This window comes from Hetaerina americana, unplaced genomic scaffold (assembly GCF_022747635.1).
Source record: "Hetaerina americana unplaced genomic scaffold, ioHetAmer1.1.p SCAF_7, whole genome shotgun sequence".
Taxonomy (NCBI): Eukaryota; Metazoa; Arthropoda; class Insecta; order Odonata; family Calopterygidae; genus Hetaerina; species Hetaerina americana.
In genome coordinates this window covers 17,007,448-17,032,079 of record NW_027287316.1, presented here as the reverse complement: position 1 = coordinate 17,032,079, position 24,632 = coordinate 17,007,448, and the positions used below count along the sequence as shown (strand labels likewise).

Below are 24,632 nucleotides of genomic sequence, written 5' to 3'. Positions count from 1 at the left end.
ATAAAAAATGTGCAAATCGGTCAGGGCGTATTTAATGCGTTAAAAATCATTTTTTTTTAACATTGAGTAGTTTCTGAATTTCACAAACCCCCATTCCCACCATTGATACGAATAATCGATATCTTGGTAAACCAGGCGATCGTCATCGGTGTGAGAACATTCAAAACGGAAGATTTGACACGGGAAGAGACCGGTGCGGTTCTTTAGTCCATATTCGAGGCGAGGCCTGGTTATGAGTATTGTGGGCGAGTTAGAGGGAGGGAAAGAAGAAAGTGGTGGTGAAGAAGGGGTGGGAGAAATGCTCAGTGATTCGTTTTTTTGTGATTGCTTCGTAAACTATTAAAACTCACCTAAGTGGTATATTGTAGGTGTGACCGGTTCATTGTCACTAATGTTGTCTTGGTGCATGTGTATATGTTGATTTTCCCTTGCGCATTATTCGAAATTTTAAATCGGTTGTAGTCAAAATTTGATTTTCATGTTGGTCAAGAAAACCTTCACACCAATATTATTACTTTCGAGTTTTTTGAAAATTCTTAAAACAATGTGTTACCTTTTTTCATTCAGTTCAGTGATGCAAGCGACGCATTTCTTTCAGAAAAGTGCAGTTATCGGTAAATAGTAACATCACACTTTGCCCCTTGTTTCTCCGAAGATTACAGATAGTGAGATGGAATCGAACATCTAAAATATCAATGCGGTGACATTTATGGACATCCCCTTAACGAAGCGAGCGTAGTTGCTTGTTAGGATTATAAACGATGCCTCGGCTTTGAACTCTTTGAACCCATCGTGCCGTCTAGATATGTTTCATTCAGAAGAAGATAAGGGAGCCAAGGTTCCTTCCCAAGCATCCCCTCAACAGATAAAGGTTAAAACCCACTAGCGATGGAGAAATTGTTCGTCTTGCATATCATCCAGTCATCAGTTATACATTGGTGCAACGTACGAGGTCTCCTGTCTGTCTTAATACTGTTTACGGTGGTTCACCAATAATGGCTCTTAAAATCGGGTTCCTTGGTGCTGGGAAGATGGCTCAAGCTCTTGCCAAAGGAATTATAGCTTCAGGTAAGTCAATTAAAACCAATAAGAATTAGTCCAGACTTGAGTGGAATCTATTCCCTGCCATATTTTACTTCTTTGGCAGTGTGTGGTGATTAGCGATTCTGCTTAGTCGGATCTTGTACGGTTGGAGATCACATACATATGCTTCAAGATATGTACAATTCTAGGCATCCCACTGCCATGTCCACTTGTTCTAACTGCATTAATTTTGACGGGAGGCGATTAGAGGTGCGACGATTTAGAGAACTACGTTGAATTTTCGGAGTGTATGGTGTAGTTGTGCTTTATCGTCAGTGTCACAAGGATTTTACGTTGCGGTTTCCTCATCCGCAACAACCGGGAAAATGTATGGTTATAAATCTAATAATAAGTCGGTGAATTATTGTGATACTTTTTGCGAAGCAAAAATAATTCATAGCATATTATTGCTTAATTATGAAAGGAAATTAATCATATGTAATAGTGACAAGCCATTGTCAATGTTGAGCATTCATCAGCCAAGTTAAATTTAAGCGGCGTAAGTGGCATAGGAAATTCCCATTTCTTTGCTAGCCATGCTTTCACCACGAAGGTGAACCTAATTCTCACATTCATGGCCAAGTATTACGCAGCTTTGTGTGAGTAATTTGTTTCCGACGCAACGTACATGCATATTTATGTATAAGTTCGTTGATTATTCTGTAATGATTAAGTAATCGATCCTTTAAGAAGGTGCGCAGTTGAATCATGTTACTGTTCCATGCTCACCAGTCCCGGACTTTTCAGTAAGAACCGAGAATAATATTTGCTTTTACTTATCTTTTGTAAATGTATGATTTAAATGCGTGGACTTGTTGTGATGGCGTTAATCAGGCGTTGCCTGTCCTAGAGTCTTCGTATCATAGGTTGAATAGATTTTTTTACTATTCTTCTTTATTATTTTAAAGTGCCTGAAATGTCCTGGGATTTATGTAGAGGTAACCAATGGTAGATTTTTCGCCTGCTCAATAAGCGCTTGGTAATTTAAAAAATTCCTGTCCCTAATAGAAGAAAATTATGACTTTGTTGTATTCAATTCTTAACTAATAAGGCAAAAAGATTAACATACTATCGTTGTCTTGTCGTGGTTAATTCGTACAGGAGACTAAGAATAGTGGCATCGAATTTTTTTGTCAATTCTATCCATTAACCTCACCAGATGACAATATGCATAAACAAGAAATGGGTGATCAAATGCATAATGGAAGTTGTATTCATCTTTTGTGTCGGAAAAAGAAAATACCCTGTTTTCGCGCCCCTTCGATGATTGTTTAGGTGCGCAGTAAATGCAATCTGCATGCTGAAACTCATTCCATTTTGAGATGTGTGAAGATGATTCCTTATAATTGTACTCATGTAAGAAGTAACCGTGACTGCCAAGAGCGACATTTTGGCTACTTGCTCGCTACTGGTCTTATCTTTCTGCGGGAAGCATATATGTCAGAGTGAACAAATATTTGCAATAAATACTGGAAAAAATCCAGAGCTGATAATCCGGGAGCCTATCGGTTATATCACTAGTAGAACTAATCTCACTTTTTATGGTATGCCTTTTAAGACTTCGTCATTTGAAAGAATGAAAACTACAGCAATCGCCATAAGAGTTAAATATTCTAGGAATAAAATTAATATTATATCATCATATTTATAATTTTGAACATTGATGCATGAAAAAATCTTGAATGCGAAAGAAATTTAATATTTACGAAATTATCAGGTCTTTATTTCTAATTTTTCCATGCCTGCATTACCTCTTTTTTGCGATCCTAAAATTAAATATGAACACTGCTATGAAAGTGATTTATTTGAGAAAGAAATGAGCCCATCGAAAGCCCTTTTTGAAATTATGTCCACAACCCACTTGCAAATATTTTTTTCGGTGTTTCTAATCTTTCACCCCAAATGCTGAGAAATCGTCGCAAATGGTCTAATTTTTCTACATCAAATTGTTCAAATCAAACCTGTTTAGTGCGGAGAACAATTGCGCTGTTTTCTCCAATGGAAGGAATCTGCTTAAAACTATAATGGAAAACATATCGGCGCAATGACATGTATCAAAATTTAAGTGTTGTTACGCTTGGATTCATTGTTCTTATACTACCAAGCGTACAACCAAATGCCAGAAATAAATACATGACATGAAATAATTTTGAACGGACTTACACACCTCGAACATGGCCGGTCCCAAATGCATTTTAGCCGGTAATACTTGGATACATGTCTTTCATTTAGGGGAGACAGCTAATCATTTCATATATGTACTTTAAGTACCTCGCTATGGCTTGCACTGAAACAATATATACTAGAAAAAAGTGTGTGTGTGTTTTTTTGTGGTGTGTGGTGGTGTCTTGTTAAGCGTGCCTTAAATATGTTGCTGCAGTTAGCCTCTGACCATCCAAAACCTACCTTAAACGGTAGTCTCCTGTAATTAATGGGAGACAAACATTCTTGATGCACAAGACGTTGTGGAGCAAACTACATTTCGTTGACGTTTTTATCGCATATATTAGTGTGGCACGATGCCCAATTTTAATGTGACCATAATGTTAATGCAGATAAACATCCTATATCCTTTAAATTTGATCCTATTTGTACATTTAATACCATATATTGTGAGAAAGGTGAAATATGATATATCTATCTGGAAGTAAGAAGAGAAAATCCTTTTACATTATTAAACATATGGCAATAAAGTTATTGATTCAACCGAGAAAGGCTAGAGAGGAATAACAGAATGCATAGAGGACCTGAATAGTAAAGATATTAGGCCAGCAAGTATGACGGAGATGGGGATACTTTTGGACCAGGCATACTTGATTGCGAGATAGAAAAGGCATTGGGGGAAAAGGATTCAAATAAGGTCGTGGGAATAGATAACATTCCCGTGGAACTAATCAAGGGTTTAATTAAACGGGAAAGGAAGAGTTTTATGGATCAGTTCATAGCATTTCTGAGGAAGGAAATTGGTCGAAAGATTTTTTCAGGTAACTATTAATTCCCATCCCATGAAAGGGATGACAGCCATAAATGAGGATTAAAGATTAAAATTTTGATTTCACATACAACAAAAGAGGTACTTACAATCATCGAGAAGAGAACAATAGGTTACATACGTAGAGGATGATTTTTGGTTTCAGGAAGATGAAAGGGATGCGTGATGCCATATCAGTAATGAGATAACTACGGGAACTCATAATAGAAAGGAGCATGGAGCACAACCGGGTTATGTTTGATTTACTTGTTTCTTTGATTTCGATAAGGGGTCGATTAAGTAAATGGGTTAGAATTAATTAATTTAGAAAGGGAGATAATATAAGATTGGAGGGAAAGAAGACTTATTCATAACATGTACATGCCCCGGTTGGGCAGTGTTACGAAGAAGAGTGAGACAGCATTATTATCCGTGATTTATATTACTTAATATATATTTACTTATATGTGGTAGGAAATAGTTAAAGAGGCATAGAAGAATTGGAGATAGGAGTGGAAATCTGAGGGAATTCAAAAAAATCAATTAGCTTTGTGGATGATCAAACTTTAGTCAGCCAAGGCATTTTAGTCATTGCGGAGCGCATTAGAAAATCAGTGTGATAGGTATGGAATGAGAATAAATGTGAGCCAGACGAAGGTTATGAGTTTCTCGAGAAATAGGAAGGCTAAGTTAAGCGTTAACATAGGTCATTAGCTGAAGCAGATGTCATAACTGAAGAATTTGGCCTTCCTTGAACCAAGACGGCCAAAGTACGTAGTAGGGGTGTAAAAAGAAGGATTGTGTTTTTGGTTAAGTAAGGTACACTTTGTTATTCCACGATGAAATTTAATAGCATAATGAGGTGACGATGGCGTTAATCGTCGAAATGATGGTCGTAAGCTATTAAATATCATTGTGGAATAACTAAGTGTACCTTATTAAACCAAGATGTCCAGCAAATTCCTTAAAGTACTGCCGGTAATCACCAAGAATTGCGTTAGTCTAAGTTTTCAAGGGGTAAGGAAGTTAGGAAAAAGCGAGTGCAAACTTAGATATGGAGCGTGTGTTGTGCGTATCGGAAAACTGGTCTTGGAAGCAAAATTGCAAGCGTTGAGTTTGGGCTTTTGAGATGTGGTTATGGATAAGGATGTGAAAGGTAAAATGTATGGACAGGAAAATAAACTGTGCATGTTGGAGGAGAGAGTGTTGTTGGGATAAATCAGAAGGTGGCCAGAGAGATGAATGCAGAGCATTTTGATTGGCGACGGAATGTTGAAGACTGTGATGGAGGGGTGGATGTTAAGTACAAGGGATTGGGGTTGGAAAAGGATAGAGGGATGCTGGACGGAATTTGCGGGATTGGAGATGGGTTTATTTTAGTGTGGGATGCCAGGTGTTGGTTCATTGGGAGAGGCATAGAAGAGAGGCTCATACCTTGGGAGAGGCTATGCCCATCCGAAAACCCACTTTAAAACGGTAGGCCACCAAACGATAGTAACCATCTCCTGTAGATACTAAGTGAGCACAATATCGAAATACAGATAAGCGCCGTGCTAAATATAATTTCAGAGAGTTCAATTGGAGTCCTTAACCCAATTTAATCAAGACGTGAATAATGGATTTAAAGAACTGTAAATGTGACGACTAATTATTCCGTACTTATAAAACTTTTCCTTGGAAGAGGATATCACTACCATTGTTCGATAGCGTTTACCCAAGTTAAATATTGTATCTCCGACAGTTTACATTTTGATAAGAGAATCAATATAGGATTCTCTTATCACAATGATTAAAGGATTGACGAGAAGATACGACCTCGGCGGTTGCAATCATCTGCGGACTTAGGCGCTAATGCTACGTTTGTTGACGCACCGTGAAAGGCCAACGAACTAATTAAGCATGGTTGCCTTAGTAAATGATTTCATAATCGAGCCAGAAATGTTACCAGCTTTCATTCGCTCAATGACTTTTTATCAACCATGCATGCCGAATTTGAGGCGCTCTGAGTGTGCTGTTTCACGTATGTTAGCATGATTATTCGGAAGAGAAATAGAGCAGGCTAATGTGCGCTGAATATTTTCGCCGACAGGAATCATTAGAGTGGGACTATTTTTTTTCGTAGCGTTATTTGAAACCTTTGATTAGCACATCAGCTAAAGCGAATAATCTTTGTGGGCCCCTTTTAAGTTGCTTGCTACAGTAGTGAGTGTATCTGAGGATTGTGTACCTGCATAAATACATGATACTTGTGGGGGAAAAGCACATATACAAGATGTTGCATGCCTATGCTTTGGCAGCAAAATATTCAATGCGCACAATAAAAGACGCAGTATTGAAGAAAATCTAATACTCCCAACTATGTATATGATATTGGTATGAAAACTATTTAATGCATCTTGCAATTGGACGTGTGAAACAGTATTTAGAGATTCACCAGCAGGAATGAGAACAAGAATGACGTGAAATGTAGAAAATATAAAAAAATGAAACGTGGTATTCCAGTGGGTTTAGCGCTGGGCTATTGGCCTAAGATCGCGGTTTCAATTCCGAGTAAATCCCCACAATACGTTATCATCAATTTAATTTAACGCTAATTTTATAATTACCAATTCCGCCACTTCGCAATCCAACAAGATCGCCATCAGAAGTCTCGAAGTAGGCTTCCGTACTCGTCACATTGAAATTCCACCTCAACTACTCTCATTTAACGTTTGTTCACATACATACAAGTATTGTATTTAGCAATGCCGAGGTCACAACTTCCGGGTGGCATTGCTATGTTTTTGAGCACATGACTACTGTTTCCGAACAATGAATTCGAATGCACCAGGGGGGGGGGATTCCGAGATTTGGTCGACATACAGGCGACGCCTGTAAAAGCGACTCATCGGAAACGAGCGGGCTTTACCGACGCATCAGTTAGCGTAAATCAATCGGGCAATGGGTTTCCAACTATTTCCGTAGCAACGGTAGCGAAAGAAGCGCAAAAAACCTGCTGAATTTGAGACATTGTGAATGATTTTAGCTAGAATTTTTTTTGCTGAAAATGACTGGGAATTTCAATCTTGAGAACTTTCTAAATTTAAGGCATTTGGCTCATTCAGCAAATATAATTTTTATTGAAAATTTTGGTTTTTATTCAAATTTAAGAAAACTAGGTTTTGCAATGCTGCTGATTTGAAGATATTTTGGCTGAGAGCTAGTCTTTCTCTGTCGAAAAATTCCCGTATATTTTAATTCTTGAAGATTTGCTGAATTTAAGACATTTTGATGATTTTCCGGCAAGTTTTGTTTTGATTAAAAATCTCTAGATTTTGCAGTGAACCTTTGTGATTCATTGAGTTTTCTCGGATCTTCCACCGTGTCAGGGGGTTCCATATTGGCCGACGTTTCGGACCTCGACTCGAGCATCGTCCTCAGGGCAGATGACTCATCTGTCTGAAGACGATGTTCGAGTCGAGCTCCGAAACGTCGACCAATATGGAACCCCCTGACCAGGTGGAAGACCCGAGAAAACTTCATTAAGCTGATACGCCGGGAAAGCACCAGATCATACTTAATCTGCGTGATTTTTCGAGTACCAAATCTTCCTGGGAAACTATAGGCTGAAAAGAGAAAGGAACTGACCCCCTCCCCCACACCTAGTGTGCGAATTTCACGCGCCGATTCAGTATTAGGTGAGCTTTCCCCTCATATATCAAACGAACTTGGGGTTGATTTCTGGTTATAAGGTCCTTAAAATTTTAACTGAAGAGAGCTAGTTAGCAGACGGCACGGAGGGCCATATGCAGCTGGATTCAGTTCAAAATAGGGGATGATTTCAGAAGCCACAAAACCAACCGTTGATATAGTCTTCGTTTAGCTGCTCCGATTTGCATTGCCTCCCTGTAATATCGTGAGGTCTCTAGGGAAGTAAAACATTAATACTGTACATTTTTGTCGTTTTCAGTTGTACGTAAAAATTACCCTGTCTTGTGTTTTAACTTAAAACTAGCCGCATTGTTACAACTGGTTTAGTCGTTTGTCGAGCACAGCCTAATTTTCCTAATATCTTATATGATATGTAATTCTTTATGAACTTGACGACAGATTTTACACTTAATACACGAAGACGGATCTCAATCACATCCACTAATGAGTAACATTATTATCATCACAATTAATACTTCAATCTTAATATTGGTTGACTGCAGACCTCCATTCTTCTATATTGATTGTGGATTCCCTAACCCCCTGATAACTTGTACATTTTACCCCCTTCTTGATTTTTCCTACTTATTCGTCTCTTGAGATTCTTCGCGGATCTGAGGCTAATTATTGTGGTAATTATTTTCGATGCGTGATACAACAGGTTCAATGTTCTGTGTGTGCTCTTCGCAGTTATCTGTTCTTGGTTTCTTCGATATTGCAATCACCGCACTCTTCTCGAAGACCTCGGGTGTTTTTCCACTGTCGTAGCTTTGATTATTTCGAGAGGATACCCTTCGCTTTGACCCCGAGTGCCTTGATTATTTCTCCGTTTATTTTGTCAACTACTAGAATGTAGTTGTTCTAGTTTTTCACGGCTCTGTCGCATTAGATTATCAGTATTTCCGGACCTTGTCCGCCTTCTGTCATTATTTCTTCATTAATTAAACCACCTTGAAGCGGTTTGGGTCCTTGGTAGAGGGCTTTAAAGTTTTCCCTCCATTTCTCCCCAATGTCTTAATATTCTATTAGTTTATTTCGGACGTTGTGGATTTTTTTTCTTTCTCCGAATCGAATGAACTGAATGAATACTATGAATATATGTTACTTCTTAGTAAACTGTGTGAGTTTTATTTCTAATATTGAGAGGATTGACAGTAAAAAATTGATTCAGAATCCCAGTTAACCTTAAAAATACTACTGAGCCACAAGAAAAAGCGGTCGTTTCGGTCCGAGTTGTGTAGTTTCTGCAACAATGAGGTGAAATGGGCATTACTAGTACTAATTTACCCTTGGAAAGTTATTAGGTATTTATGATTGTTTCATATTTTATAGCAAGTCTTCTTATTCTTCTGATATCTCATTTATTATCATTACTACTGCGATTCATTTTTACTCTAATTGGAAATGTTGAATGTTTGAAAGCACAATGTCATCAAATTAGTAGACATAGTGATTACAGCAGTTCAGTACTGTCAGTTGCCTTTGAAAACTTCCCAAAACAACAAATCGTCGATTTGGGGTGTTTTCAGTAAAAATCTCTCCTGAAGATTCAATAGGTTCCGTAATTCCAAAAATCAAATGCAATTTTTGCAAATCAATGCAATCAATGCAAACGTGTTCAAGCTTGGAGAATAAAATTACCATACCCACCCTATTCCTGAGTTTAGAGTATTTTGGCAGACAAATGGAAACCTAAAGGCATTTGGCATGGAGTACTCACGTGCAAGTATTCCTAAAAAACTGTGACATCCACTCTCAAGGTCAACATCGAAAGTCATCCGAAGATGATAAAGGGAGAGACAATGAATGCTTAAGCCCACTGACCATGGAAACTTACGTCCCACCCCATAGCGATATGGTTCGAAGCTCAAGACGATGACTCACACGCCCAAGTGGAAATTTTAATAGCTATTTAAGGGAACACGCGACCGAGCGCATCCGCGTGAGTACTCATCGTGCACAGGACAGGGAATAGGCAAAAGGTTCGTTTGTAGACAAGGACAGATGTGTCTCGCACACATTGGCTCGAGGAGATCACCACCACGTATTTCTTGGGCCGGGTGGAAATTTTGACATTTTATAATTTAAAAAAATCAATGATCAAAAAAGTTTACAATTATTAGAATACTTAAAATGAAGGAAGGTAAATGAAAGTTGGAATGGAAAACTGGAATGAGATCTTCTGTATATTTTGCGAATTTTTTCTACGGGTGACCACTCATACGTGAACATACCCTTGATCAAAAAGTTCCCGGAATAACCACCGTGTGGCGCTCCCATCGTTCCGATTTGAGTTCTGTTTTTTTTGTTAAATTGGTACATCTGTTGTTGATATTCCCTTTAAATCTTAGTGTCATAACTTGACATTTGCAAAAGTTACGGTCGGTTTTCGGTATGTCCATCAGTGCTTCCTGCGATTTTTCCATTACTTCCTCTCGGCTGCTAAAACGCGTTCCCCGTAATGGTTTTTTAACTCGATTGAACAGAAAGAAGTCACAGGGAGCCAAATCAGGTGAATTCGGTGGCTGTTGGATGGTATTTGTTGCATTTTTCGTCAAAAAATTACGAATAATGATAGCACTGTGCGACGGTGCGTTATCATTGGTGCAAAATCCACGAGTTTTCTGCCCACATTTCTGGTCTCTTTCGGCGAATTGCTTCACGCAAACGTCTCATAACGCCCAAATAATACTCTTTGTTTACTGTCTGGCCTTCTGGCAAAAATTCATGATGCACTTCACCGTTGTAATCCATGAAAACCGTCAGCATTGCCTTCTTTTTTGACTGAAAACGACGTGGTTTTTTTGGTCTCGGCTCATTTGGTGAACGCCATTCACTTGCCTGATGTCTGGATTGCGTGTCGTACTCATAAACCCACGTCTCGTCTCCAGTAATGATCCTTTTGATGAATGTGGGATCGGATTCAGCCTCGCAAATCATGTCTTTTGCGACGTCAACACGGTCTCTTTTTTGCATGAAATTGAGGTCTTTTGGCACCAACTTTGCTGCTACACGACGGAAACCCAAATCATTAACCACAATGTCTTGGGCGGATCCATAGGCAATGTTCAAGTCCTCCGCTATTTCTCTGATGGTTAATTTGCGGTTATTGACCATCATTTCTTTTACTTTATCAATTTTTTCACCGACTTTCGATGTCGATGGTCTGCCACTGCGTTCATCATCTTCGATTGACTCACGACCACTTCTGAACCGCTCGTGCCACTGGTAAACGACCGTTTTTTTTAGAGAATCGTTGCCGAAACACTTTTCCAACATTTCCAACGTCCGTGCGCCACTAAATCCGTTTTTTACGCAAAATTTAATACAAGTTCGTTGTTGCAAATTTAAATCCATTTCTGAAATTGTAAAAAATCGCCAACACACACAGAGATAGATGTACTCTTGGCTACGTAACTTTTGCAAATGTCAAGTTATGACACTAAGATTTAAAGGGAATATCAACAACAGATGTACCAATTTAACAAAAAAAACAGAACTCAAATCGGAACGATGGGAGCGCCACACGGTGGTTATTCCGGGAACTTTTTGATCAATGTAGTATATATTCATGTCTACCGCTTGCATTTTTATCGCCGGTCAGAAATTCCGAAATAGAAAAATGGCGAAAGACTATAAAGTAATCGATCGAAAAACCGTTTTCTTTTGACGGGAACGAATTCGCAACATGTTCGGATGGAAGGGGTGTGAAAAGTTTAGAAATTTAGAGGACAATGAAGGGAGCGGTAAGAGGACCTTCTGCTTAAACCAAGAGAACACTGCTCTTCTGCTGACTTCGCCAGGGACAAGTAAAATTTTGGGGTGTCACTAAAACGAGGGTGAATTTAAAATTAGCCTTCTCTAAGTTTTACGTTGGACATTTATTGTAGTAAGTTAGATCACAAAATTAAATCTGCGGCATTAATGCGGAAAACTTGTCCCTCTCACAGTATTGAACCGATTAATTATGAATGCGTGGTGAGAAATATAAACTGGGAGAGTGACCAAAGTTACCGGATTACCACTTTGGACAGTTCGCTTTCAATTGTTTGTTACAGCTGAACTGTGCTTATAGTTAAACACATTGCATGCATAGGCTATAAGCAACTAGCGCACATACGGAATATTACTAAAAATAACATTATGTGTACAAATTCTTCCTTCTTCAAAATTCTTTGTTCTTATAATTTCATCTTTTTCTTGTCTCAAATTCTCTTGCGTTCGATTTCGCCATCTAATGCACTTGGCTCGCTTTTATTAATTTTTTATACTCCACACTACTAGAATGCGAATTCTCAAATTATTCCGTCCAACAGTCTGTAACTCCTTCCGTTTTCATCGCAGACAATAAGCACTATTCTTGTTGCTTTCATTACTTTACTCAAAAAGAAAAAAAAGGTGTTGGTAAATGGAAATACAGCAGATTCTTATCAGCGACGGCCTGTATTACTTGGAGCGCGATGGAAATGCATACTTGCAATTTTACTTTATACACATACCTCGGCCTACCACCGCTCGACGCATCTCATTTATTTGACCATAACGCTGATTTTACCCTCGAGCTGAAGGCCAAGAGGTGTTGAACTTGACAGCTAAGCGGCCTTTTCACTGGAAGAGAACTCGACATATCTACGGGGTGATCACCCCCACATACTCGGGCGATGAATTCACTTGGCGTGTCGTTCTCTCAAGAGCTAGGAAGAAACACCGGAAGATAAGGATCCAGGAGTGGCGAAATACAAGAGTAACTTCTTCATTAATAGTTACATTTCTTTCCCCCTATTTTACCAGGTATGTCATTTTCCTGTGGTTATATTATTTGTGGGTTTAAAAAGTTTAGTGAACGTAATACATAACGGTTATTGAAAAAATATATAGGACCACGGAAAATCGAATTTAACGAATGAATGATGAATTTTTGGGTGACCCTATCCAAAGAACTTTTCAATTTATTTCACGCGGATTACACTTTGATAATCGGTGGGTAGTTAGGAAACTTGAGTTAATCGTCTGAACCCTACCGTTTACCGCAACTCCTTCCCCCTCATCCATTTCTCCTTTCTTTCTCCCAACCCTTCTCGCTACCGCCCCATTGATCGATCGCCCGATCCTCATCGATGATATTATTCCGCTCTGGTCAACACACTGCTCCCAGAGATGAGCTTAGATTAACACTACATCGATTTGATACTTTTTATTATCCACTTTGTAGGTTTCCAAAGTTTTTTGGCAATTTAATATACGACCGCACCCACGCGCGAGCGTCACTACGGTTTCCGCTGAGAATTTTTGTGAAGCTCAAAAGTTTGGCGGACTGGTTTTCGTTTTATTATTTTGAGAATTTTCCCACTCGGAGATAGGATAAAAGCTGAACATGAGAACACCTTCCTTATTACCCCTTCAAATACCCTGTGGTAAAATATCTCTGAAAACGTCTGTTGTAATAGTCATGAAAGTATTTAAATAGAGTTACTCTCTTTTATAATATCCTAACAGCATTCGACTGAACTCTCTCTATACTATCCTCACTATCCCTGCCCCAACTTTTCCATCCAATGCCCTATTATACACATCCCAATCCTACCTTCCCCTACATCCTCAGTCCTCAGAATTCCAGATGTCAAGTATAGATGCTGTTTCTCATAACGATGTTCTTGCTACCCAACAATACAATATTGCCAACCTACTCTATGCAAATTTTCTCAATTCCATAACAAGACAGCTTAATAATACAAGTCACCAACTGAGTCCTAATACACTATTACAGGGTATGCCTAACCATGCTTCTACAATCTTTCTTCAGCCTGCTGATGACAAAGAAATTAGCAGTGCTATTAAAAAATAAGTAGAAACACTGCACTGGATACCATGCTATCTATTAAAAGGAATTGTAAATCATTCAGTAATCCATGGAATTATTTATTCATTTAGTCAATGAATCTCTATCCTCAGGCATATTCTCCAATAGGCTAAAAGCAGCCACAGTCATCCCAATATTTAAAGGAGGTGATCCATAAAACATGAATAGCTAGAGACAAATTTCTATCCTACCTGTGTTCTCCAAGTTACTTGAATAAGTAAAGTATAATAGATTGCTGTGCTTCTTAAGTTAAATCAATATCCTCTCTGATTCTCAATTAGTTTCATGAAAAAAATCAACTGAAACTGCTATAAATAAATTCATTCATGATATCCTACTTGAACTTGATAAAAAGAATAATGTAATTGTTTTCTATGACTTTAAAAAGGCTTTTGACTCAGTATTATTGAGGAAACTTGAGAAAAATATCAAGGGAAATAGATATTTTTTTGTTGTTTAAGTCTAAACTATACCAATTCCTTTGTGAGTATCAATGCTATATAGTTGATGAATTCATGTCCCTTTCTTTTGGCAAATGGTTTCATTCATAAATAACTCAACAGAGGCACTCCTGTTACTGCTCCAGGTTCTTGTTTTGGTTTTAACTCTGTTTATTTACATTTTTATTTTATTTTGAGAATATGTTGACTCTGTATTATCTAAGCTGTGATGTCTGCAAAGAATATGAGCAGACAATATGACATCTTCCATATATGTTAAAAACATGTCTTATAGGAACAAATAAAGATTATTATTATTATATTATGTACTCATCCAGATTGTCATTAAAACTAGTTTTATTTGTTAGCATTTATTCCTATAACTTTCCCTACTAGTTCTGCTGGTAATCCTTCCAATTTGGTTAAAATTAATGCTTAAGAGTAAATGTGTCTGATTGCAAACCTTATTTACCCTACTGTTGACCGTAATTTTGCTCTTTGACTATTTTTAGACTGAGTTCTTCCATTCTATTTTCCTTCTTATGAAAGTAATATGATAGAAGGAAATCTCTTTTTCCTGAGGAGGCATGTCTTTACTGATCTGGTTATCTCATCATATTCACCAGATAATCTGGAGGTCACAGAGTTGAATGTGCTTCTGGGAGAGAATGCTTGAGGGTCATAAAACAGATTTTTATAAACAAGTTTAGTGACCAATATGACCCCTTCCTTACAATCACAAGAGGTCTAAACTTGTGCAGCTCCAAGGCTTTCTTTATGAACCATAAATCACTGATAAAAGCTGTTTTCACCTATAAAGTCTGTTAACCAATATCATCCGAACTTTCCCAATACTTACTACTATTTATCATAGTCTTAGGCTTATCCTAAAATAATGGCATACTGGTTCTTTCTGGAACTTTGATGAAAGATTAATTTTGAAATTCAAGCCTCTAATAACTTGAGATTTTTGCAGCATCTAGGATTTTGAGTCTGGATGCAAGTGAACTTAAGACTTTAGGGTGAACATACATATTGCTGAAAAAGAAATGACCTTGAATTTTACCATGCATGGTGGGGATATTAGGGTAACACCACTGTGCACAGTGAAAGGAGACAGCTTATTGTGTATTCTTGTATTTTTTCTATGCCTTTGAGTGAGCCTACTGGCAACCTAGTGGGGTGCTGTCATATGCATTCATCACTTTTCGATTTCTCTAAAAAAAATGAATAAGTTGATTATTTTGGGCCATTCAGTCATCACTGTGTTCAGAAATTGAGGATGTGTCCAGCAGGTCCTGTGGCAGAGATGAGTCATGGTTGAATGGGTGCAACCCAACAAAATCAACTTGTTCTGTCATCTTGAGAGAAATCGAAAATTGGTGGACAGGTATGACGTCACCTCCTCATTCGGGCAGCAGACAGCAACTAGCTCATTCAAAAGCAAAGAAATGATTCAAGCACGCAACATTAAGCTATCACATTCCACTGTGTGCAGTGATGCTGCCCTAGCATCACTACTGTGTGCTGGTAAATTCAAAGATGGATGCCTTTTCAACAGGCCAAGTTTGTTCCATAATTGAGTGCAAATACACTAAAAATAGACATCTACAAGTTAAGGGAGACTCATTATCGGTGTAAATGTGAATCTGGTTTGAAATCCTAATAGAATAAAACCACTGACTCTTATATTTACTGAATTAAATGCACTATTTATCTTATCTAATACTATGGATACTTAGGAGTTTTCCTAATATGTATTTGCATGTATAAATGTATTTACTGCAGATATATAACTCATTTAGCCTTTTTATGTACCTAAAACTTTTAAACACCTTTGATATGCAGTAAACAGACTTTAATGTATGAATTTGGTGATTTTTCATGTGTTTTAATTTTTGTGTATGAGGGTCCCACTGAACCTGAAGTGCCCCGGGGCCCCAAGGTCTAAATCTGGCCCTGACCACACTTGTGGACCACACATGGTAGGTAATAACTAATAGAAGCATTTTGCTTGCATGGTAAATAATGTTTTTAAAATTGAAAAACACAGTGATTTGTTCACTCAGTGGAAAATGTTTTTTGATTAAATGAAAAATTTATAAATGTGCAATTAGCAAAATAATGGAGGTGTATATACTTCCATGATTTTCCTTTTTGCTTGCTTTCTCCTAAATTGTTTCACAATGCCTTTTAATTCAACGAGCATCTATAAATATTTTAAATCTGAAAAATATGGAAATAATGCCACCTGAACTCACATGTTTGATGTAAATAGGTAGATGGCTACACAGCTCCAACATAATTATGTTTACTACCAATATTGGTATCAATTACTTGTAACTCGTTGTTAAGGTTTACTCAAAGTAAGCAAATGCTAACATCAAACTTATTACATAATTTTCTTATTCTCATCTCTCACTTTCCCTCATTTATTCAATAATGGCAATACTGTTATAGTTAAGTTCCTCCTACTGTATGGAAACTACCTGTATATTTTTATTGTGTATGGCTTTATCACTTGAATGGATATCACAGTTAAATATGGCTGGCAGCAAGCAAGCATTCTCTCACTATATGCTGATTCCCCCTCCTCTACTCTAACTTAATGTGTTAAAAATGGAAATGAATTTAATCCTCCATATGTTGTCACCTGCCAAGTTTCCTACCTATTTACTTACAGTAAATCAAATTTTCCAACATTTTCTAAGAACTTTTTAACTGTGCCTGCAGGGACTATTTAACTTTTCTGTTCAGCCACTTCTAAAAATACCTCCATTAGAAATTTTTCTTGGTCAAGGGACCAAGAGTTCAATCTGGGTTAAATTAAAGTAATTAAAGGGTTAAATCTGAACTAGTTCTTTGTACCATGTGGAACTGGAGTGCATATAAGCTCCATTGTATGTGAACAGATTTGGTAGTCCAGTGGGAAGAGCATTGAACTTCTGACTGGAGGGTCCGAGTTCGATTCCCAGGCATACCTCTTGGCACCCTTATCTTCATCCAAGCTGTGTGATTTTCTGGGTACCAGATCTTCCTCTGAAACCATAGTTGGCACAGGGAGAGGAGCTCTATCCTACCCTGGTGTGAATTTCACATCCGTTGGGCTTAGTAGTGAGTGAGCTTTACCCTCACCTATCACACTGAACTTCATGTTGATAACTATTGTTTGGTATGAGTAAATACAGCTTGTATAGTAAATATAAAAATGGAAGATTAATTTTCAAATAGACCTCTCATTCATACATGTGGATTATAGTCTCTAAGAGAAGTCAGCTGAGATAGCCATGGAGTAAAGTGGTAACTTTTCATAAGAAAATATGTGCATCATGGAATGCTTAAGAGAAGTGAAAACTATGTAAAACAAACACTGTAACTCTCTTCTGTCTCTTTATCTGTAAACACCTCTGCAGACATTTTGAAATATCTTGGTTAATCATTAAAAAATATCCATAGTAATGAAGAAAAAGTATGAGTAAGTAAAATTGACCATATGTGTGTAGTAATATTGCATTAAAAGATTTATAAAAAAAATTGGAAAATAAAGTTCACATAGTTGCACAAAGATGGGAGAGCCTGCCAACATTGCTCTTCCCTTCCTCTGGAATAATTTTTCCTATGACCCAAAGTAGTGATAAGCCCTATGGTGGCAACATTAATAGTAGGTATTGCATTGGGTGGTCTTCATTCTGTGTCAATGATCTCTTCTTCATATTCTTCTCAGGAATGACAAAAGCTGATCTCGTCATTGCTAGTTCACCTCCTCAGGATCAAGTATTTTTAGATGCTTTCAAGGTGAGTGGCATAAAGTTGAAGAAAATGTTATTATTCATTTTTCTCTCTCAAATAATATGCACTTAAGGTACTCACCTATTTATTTATGTAGGACAATAATTCCTAAGTGAGAAATTAGGGAGCCTTTTTTTAAAAGTTGTAACTATATAAATTAGTCAAAATTATGAACCATCATCATGAAAATCAGGTAAAATAAAATGTGTGACTGATTTTGAATGATTGTGAATAATTTTGAATATTTTTCAAAGATGGTGTGAACTATTGGCTGTGAATATGTAAGAAGTCAATTGAATATTTAAGAACTACTCTCTACCAATATTTTGGTCCACCAAGTGACCAACTGGAGTGGAAAATTTTGAGAGTGGGAAAGACAACAGTAGCAAAGTACCATCCGTGGTCAAGTGAATATGTTTCAAGTGAGAGGAGGTGGGTTGAGGTGGCATGGGACTGGTTTCCTGGTAAGGGGGGGAGGCATGACTGAGAGTGGGGAGGGGAGAGGAGGTGTGTTTTCTATGACGCTGTGTAGCTTGCACACTTTTAAACTTGGGAACCAGGTTAAATAAGGGAGTGTTGATGATTTCCGGTTCTTTGTTCATGATTTTGTCTGTTTGTTAAAGATATGGGCAAACTCTCAATGGCATTGAGTTTGAAATTTTAAGTGTGCCTAATTAACAATAAATATTTAAGAGATTTTAAAGAAAAACTCTTTACCGAAATATCAGTATAGAGTTTTTCTTAAATATTCAAAATTGGCGATAGGATTGACACCTTACATAGTATATTATTCACTTTGCCTAAGTTGATACCATGTAACGATATCATTTTATTTGATAGGCTATGTATTTGGTGATAGCTTATGAAGCTGTAATCAATTTAAAAAAAGCATTTAATTGTAAAAATATTTTTGTAATGCTTATCTTGTCAGTCTTCTTTGTTTAGTTCTTAATTATCACTGTTAGTCTAAAAACCAACTTGACATTTTCTTCATTCATTACCTGCAGGCTCTTGGATGTGAAATAACAAATAATAATGAAAAAGTTGTGAAGGAGTCTGATGTGGTGGTACTTGCTGTTAAACCCAATGTCATGAACAAAGTTCTTCAAAGTGTAAAAACTGCTGTTACGAATGAAAAGTTGTTCATATCTGTTGCTATGGGCATTGAAATTGGAGACATAAAGGAGGTATTTGTCATAATGATTTTCATTTGACTAACATTTAACTTAAAATCATTTATTAAATTCCCAACACTTTTCCCTGCATTAGATATTATTTACATTCATTACCTTAAAAGATATCTTCCATTTTCAGGAATACACACATTCTTAAAGATTAATATTTAACTGTGTGCACCTGTATTTTTTAATTAATTTTAGTCTCAGGACTTTCTTATTCAAAAAGTTTATGCATACAAATTTTCCTTTAACAATTATCACTCATATTGTAAAGTGCTACTTTGTGGGAAGATAAACTCTATGACTCAAGGCAATTTCAGCTCACTCCTGCAATGAAAAAAATATGATAGTGTTATTAAATTGTTAGGACAGGTTGAGTTTTTGTATTCATAACATTTTCCTTTATATTTGCTAAGTGATCCTTATATTGCATTAAGCAGGCAATTAATAAAGGGCATAAGTGTGTTCCATTAAATGATTTTGAAAATGAGAATTGGTAGTCTCATCCTGTGGAAGACAAAGTTATGTTTTTGAATTCCAATAGACAAGTTCCTCATGGTTTTCTTTTTGAAGGATGTACACTCTAAAAAAATCTGGCTAATTCACTCGTCATCCATTTATGTTGTATGAAATATTTATTGTTAACAAAATATTTATTGAAGTTAAGTACATTTGAAAATTTGTGGATGTTTGATACAAGTGTCTTTTGAGAATAGGAAGGTGCTTTTTTAATTAACATCTTTTAGAGTAGTTAAGGTCTTAGAAACTTAATTAGTGGTCCTGCTGTGTTCTTTTATTGCAAAATTCAATATTAATTGTATGAATCACATAATGTTCTCGTTTATGCATTAAGGTTCTTCATCCTTCGACTCCTAAAATAGCCAGAGTTATGCCCAATACTTGTGTGAGTGTGGGTAAAGGGGCATCTGCTTTTGTAGCTTCCGAAGAAACATCTGCAGAAACAGTTGCAAAGCTTTTTTCAGCAGTTGGAACATGCCATCGGTTGATGGATGAGTCTCATTTGGATACTGTAACTGCTTTAAGTGGTGCTGGTCCTGCTTACGTAAGTACAGAGGTTCACTTTTTATTGACAAATAATAAAAGGGAGGATATTTGAGGTAAATAAAAAACAATATGTGACTGGTGTCACTGAAAGTTCATTCTCCTATTAGATCTAAAAGTTCTATCTAAATTTTATCGATGAAATTTTCCAATAAAGCCACATGAAGGACCATATAGCTTCCATACTTCTGATATTGATTCAAATTTCATTAGTCTTTTAAATACAATAGGATGTTATGAAGGTTCTAAAGGCTTTAGAAGTGCAATACATTGGTTCACTGAGCCATTCAATAAGATACTCTTATATGAAATGGGGAAGTGTTTATGGGATATCTTGAAGACAATGATGGCACCCCTGGCAAAGAAAGGTGATGCTCAAGCCTGCAAGCTGTTCTGCAATATTAGTTTCATAGTACATTCAGCAAAGGCAGTGGTCAAAATAATTGTAAAAAGGTTTGGGAGGAAGAGAGATTTTAACTTGTCCGTGGACCAGTTTGGATTACAAAGAGGAAGGGAAACAAGGCCATAGTTAACACTGTTAGTTAACATACCATAGTTGACCTGATAACGTTGATTACAAAGGAGATGAACATAATGCATTTGCCTTATTTAATCTGAGAAAGCATTTAGTGGGGAGAAATGAAACATTCTGTGGAATATGATAAAATTAATCAGAGTAGACTAAAAAGATTGAAGGCTAATAAAGGAGCCGTGAAAGGAATAAAGAGTAATGGTGAGGAGTAGATAAAATCATATTGAAGGAAGAGTGTTGTATGTCCCCAATATTATTCAACAAATAATAAAAACACCATGAATGCAGTAATCAACCTGAAGGCCAGCTTGGTAGGTGATGGTAGAGTTCACCCACTACTAAGCCCAGCAGCATGTGAAATTCACACATCAGGATAGGGGGGCAAGTTCCTTTCCCTGTGCCGGCTATGGTTTCCCAGGCAAATCCGTTACCCAAAAAATCATACAGCTTGGGTGGATCTGAGGATGCCCAGAGAGGGTTGCCCAGGAATCGAATCCAGGCCCTCAGGTCAGTAGTCCCATACTTCTACCCATGGATTACCATGCCCCCATCAACATATGATAAATGGCAAGAAGTTAATGAAGGATGACTTAGAAGGAAGGAAGGGTCCTGTGGTTGGTGGCAGAAGACTGCAGGCTATCAAATGTGTGGATGATCAGGCTATGAGAGCAGAGAGCAAGGAGGAGTTGAAGAGAATGCAAGATTTATAAAATTAAGCAGATGGGGAAGGAGTACAGAATGGAAATAAGCATCAAGAAATGGAAGGTGATGATAATTTCTAAGAAGAATGAACCAGTAAAAATTGAGGTAGATGGGAAGAAATTTGAGCAAGGGTGATTATTCAAAGAAGTACCCATCGTGTGGAATGTAAGGGATCCAGAAGTAGAATTGCTCAAGGAAAAGTAGACTTTGGGAAGATAAAGAAACTGTTGGTGACTAGGAGTATCAATGGAAAATATAGGGGAAGATTGGCAAAGTGTTGCATATGAAGCATTGCATTGTATAGATGACTATTAGGATGAAAGAGGAAACTAAAGTGAACAATTTGAGACTCAGCTTGGTTGAAGGATGATGATAATACATTGAATTTGAAGGGTTGTGGTTGAGAAAGTGTTGGAAAATATTGCAGAGAAAAAATGCATGCTGAAAAGTGTGAGGAAGGAAAGCTGGACACATTGTAAGGAGGGACTACATGCAGAAGATCATCATACATTGAAAGAGCATGGTAAGAGAGGAAGATAAGGAAATTTGGAATGCTGTTAGATATGAGGAGATGAAGAGCATACAAATATTTGATGCAGGAGATATAGGATAGAAATTGAGACAGTTATTCCAATAGTTTTGGAGCTGCATGGTACAGTATCGTATAATCTTGAATGCACAACTACACTTGCTAACCCTCTTTACTCAGTTGATGAATTCTTTTGTGTCAACCTTCATCACATGTATGTTTATTTATGTTTATATATTGAGTAATATTTATATTGACTACATTTAACATGATTATACCATTTGTCAAAATGAATAAAATATATTATTTTAATTATATTATATTTTCTATTGCAAAAACATGATCATTTTTTAAATCTTCTCCAATAAGATAGACAGCACTAATATTATGATGGTTTTCCCTTGGAAATAGCCTTTAATTGAAATAATCTCTTTCCCCAGTTATTTACAGTTGCTGAGGCACTAGCAGATGGAGGAGTGAAAATGGGCCTACAAAGGGCACTGGCAGTTAATCTTGTGTCTCAGACTATGCTTGGGGCTGCCACAATGATACAGGAAACTGGTCAACACACAGCTGTCTTGCGTGATGAGGTCACATCACCTGGAGGTACATGTGTTGCCAAAAACTATAGTAATCTTATTTTGTTTAAGTAAAGGGAATCTATTGAAGATATACATGCAAAGGGGTTTGCCTATAAATAGATATACAAACCATTACCTTTCTTGCAATGAAAAATATTCAATAGCATTTATACCTCAAATTCTGAAGTTTACATGATATGAAAGCTTGTGGCATTGCATAATTCACTAAGTAGCATGATTACATAATGTATTGTATTGTATTTATATAAATATGTAATCTGATTATATTATCTATCATAAGTAATTGGCCTATTTGAGGTAGGGTTATGATGGCATATGAAAACTGTTAAACCCTTTGTGGACTTCAAACAGACTTTTTACTAGCTACTGAATCCATTTTTCATTCATTATTTATTTCTTAAGTGCTTCATAATTTCTGCCCCCCTTATTGTTTCTTAAAAAGCATATTCTACTCCTCCAATATTCTATGCTTACCTAAAAGTTTTTCTCTTATTCCCACTCTTTCCTGAAGTGGTAAATTATTTGAAGAATTATGACCTCGATATAAAATTTTTTCTGGCTGCCGTTGATGTATATTATAATCTAGAGTGAAGAATCACCCATATGTCTGGGGATAAATGTGTGTACAGTTGTATTGAAGCTAGTTGAGACAAAATGCAGGGTTTCAAACCAAAACTTTTGTGTTGACTGAATATTATGTTGAACTATTTCCATATTAACATTTTTTTCTCCACCTAATTGTTAGTTATCCGCAGTAATAGTAGTGTATATCATCTGGAATTCGGACAAATGTGTTGGTAAAATTAAAAGGGACAAATTTATTATATGAGTAAACTCACCTTATTTATTCAGCATGCGATAGCAGCATTAAAAGAATGGAAACATCATGTGTGTTGCTGTAAAATATTGGTTAAAAGTTTGGGACTTATTTTGAGAAAATATACCATTAGGAACACTGATAGATTGCAAAATTACAGCAAAAAATGTTATTGAGTGTGATCTAAGAGCATTTTCTGAGATTTTTTAAGGCCAAGAAAATGTTTGACATGAGCTGGTTTTTAGTTAACCATTTTGTGTGAAATGAATTGGTGGAAAAATATGGCACCCATAAGGAACCATGGATGCAGTACATATAAACCAATGTTTCATGTTATGTTGTTTAGATTGTATTATTTTACAGGGATCTAATATAAAAGAAAGTAAATGCTTCACCAATTAACCTTATCTACAGCTGCTTTTATTTTTACTAGGAAATACCATCGAAGGACTTCATTTTCTGGAAAAATCAGGGATGAGAGCAGCAATTATTGGTGCAATAGAAGCGTCAACCATTAAGTGCAAGTCGACAAATAAAGAACTTAAGGAGCATCTGAGGTTGAAATAATTTGTTAAGTGACTGGGGAGAAATTTTTGAAAATACTTGTATGCTTATATAAATATTTATTTTACATAGAGAAAGTTCTAGTACTACTATTGATGAATTTTTTTAGAAATTAATATTTTGCCAAGTGAAATACTATGAACATGATTAATTGTTGGTGCTCAGCATGTTTAATTAATTTTAGTAACAATTGAAAAAAATACTTTTTTAAATAAAAACATGAATATCATATGATATGTGTCATATTTTAATCTCTGCTGTTCTAAAGAATTATAATAACTTTTATTGAGGAAAGTGCAACCTATATGTGATCCCTTATGATGTATAGCACTTTCAAAATAAATTAATATACATTACTGAAGGCATCACATGGGTTAGATTTGCCTTAGAATGGATATTATAGTGTTGGATGCTTTCCATTGGATGATATTTCCTACTTAAATGATTGTTAAGCTTGTTCTTTTTCCATTAGAACATCTACAAGATTTTTGCTTAATTTTAGTGAACACATTCATGTAAGTATAGCATTTGGTATTGCTCATGATGTCTAAGCAATAGCTTTTTGGGTGACTTGGTAAATATTGAAATTATTTCTCATCATACCAAGTTTGATCACTGGGGGAGAGTGTGGACACATTTGAGACAACTTCAGATCTCTTTCATTAACGAAAATAAAATGTTGATCTTATAACTAACACATTTAATGAAATAAAATTTCTAGCCAAGAAAATGGCACGTCCTAAGTGCATTTTCTGTGCTACAAGTGAATGTAAAGTAATGATATACATTACATAACTTGTCACAATACTTGTT

General features: G+C 36.5%; 1 protein-coding gene across 2 annotated transcripts; it reads left to right on the top strand.

Moving 5' to 3' along the window:
* Positions 1 to 905: 905 nt before the first annotated feature.
* LOC139696553 (uncharacterized) lies at positions 906 to 23,970 on the top strand. Of its 2 annotated transcripts, XM_071595356.1 has the most exons (7): positions 12,446 to 12,535; positions 15,954 to 16,029; positions 17,769 to 17,839; positions 18,841 to 19,020; positions 19,865 to 20,074; positions 22,277 to 22,442; positions 23,689 to 23,970. In XM_071595356.1, exons 3-7 carry the CDS (start codon positions 17,771 to 17,773, stop codon positions 23,820 to 23,822), a joined length of 759 nt encoding a protein of 252 aa, XP_071451457.1. In that variant the 5' UTR covers positions 12,446 to 12,535; positions 15,954 to 16,029; positions 17,769 to 17,770; the 3' UTR covers positions 23,823 to 23,970. The 2 variants fall into 2 exon arrangements, with proteins under 2 accessions (XP_071451456.1, XP_071451457.1); XM_071595355.1 differs by lacking the exons at positions 12,446 to 12,535; positions 15,954 to 16,029 and adding an exon at positions 906 to 1,068.
* Positions 23,971 to 24,632: the final 662 nt, after the last annotated feature.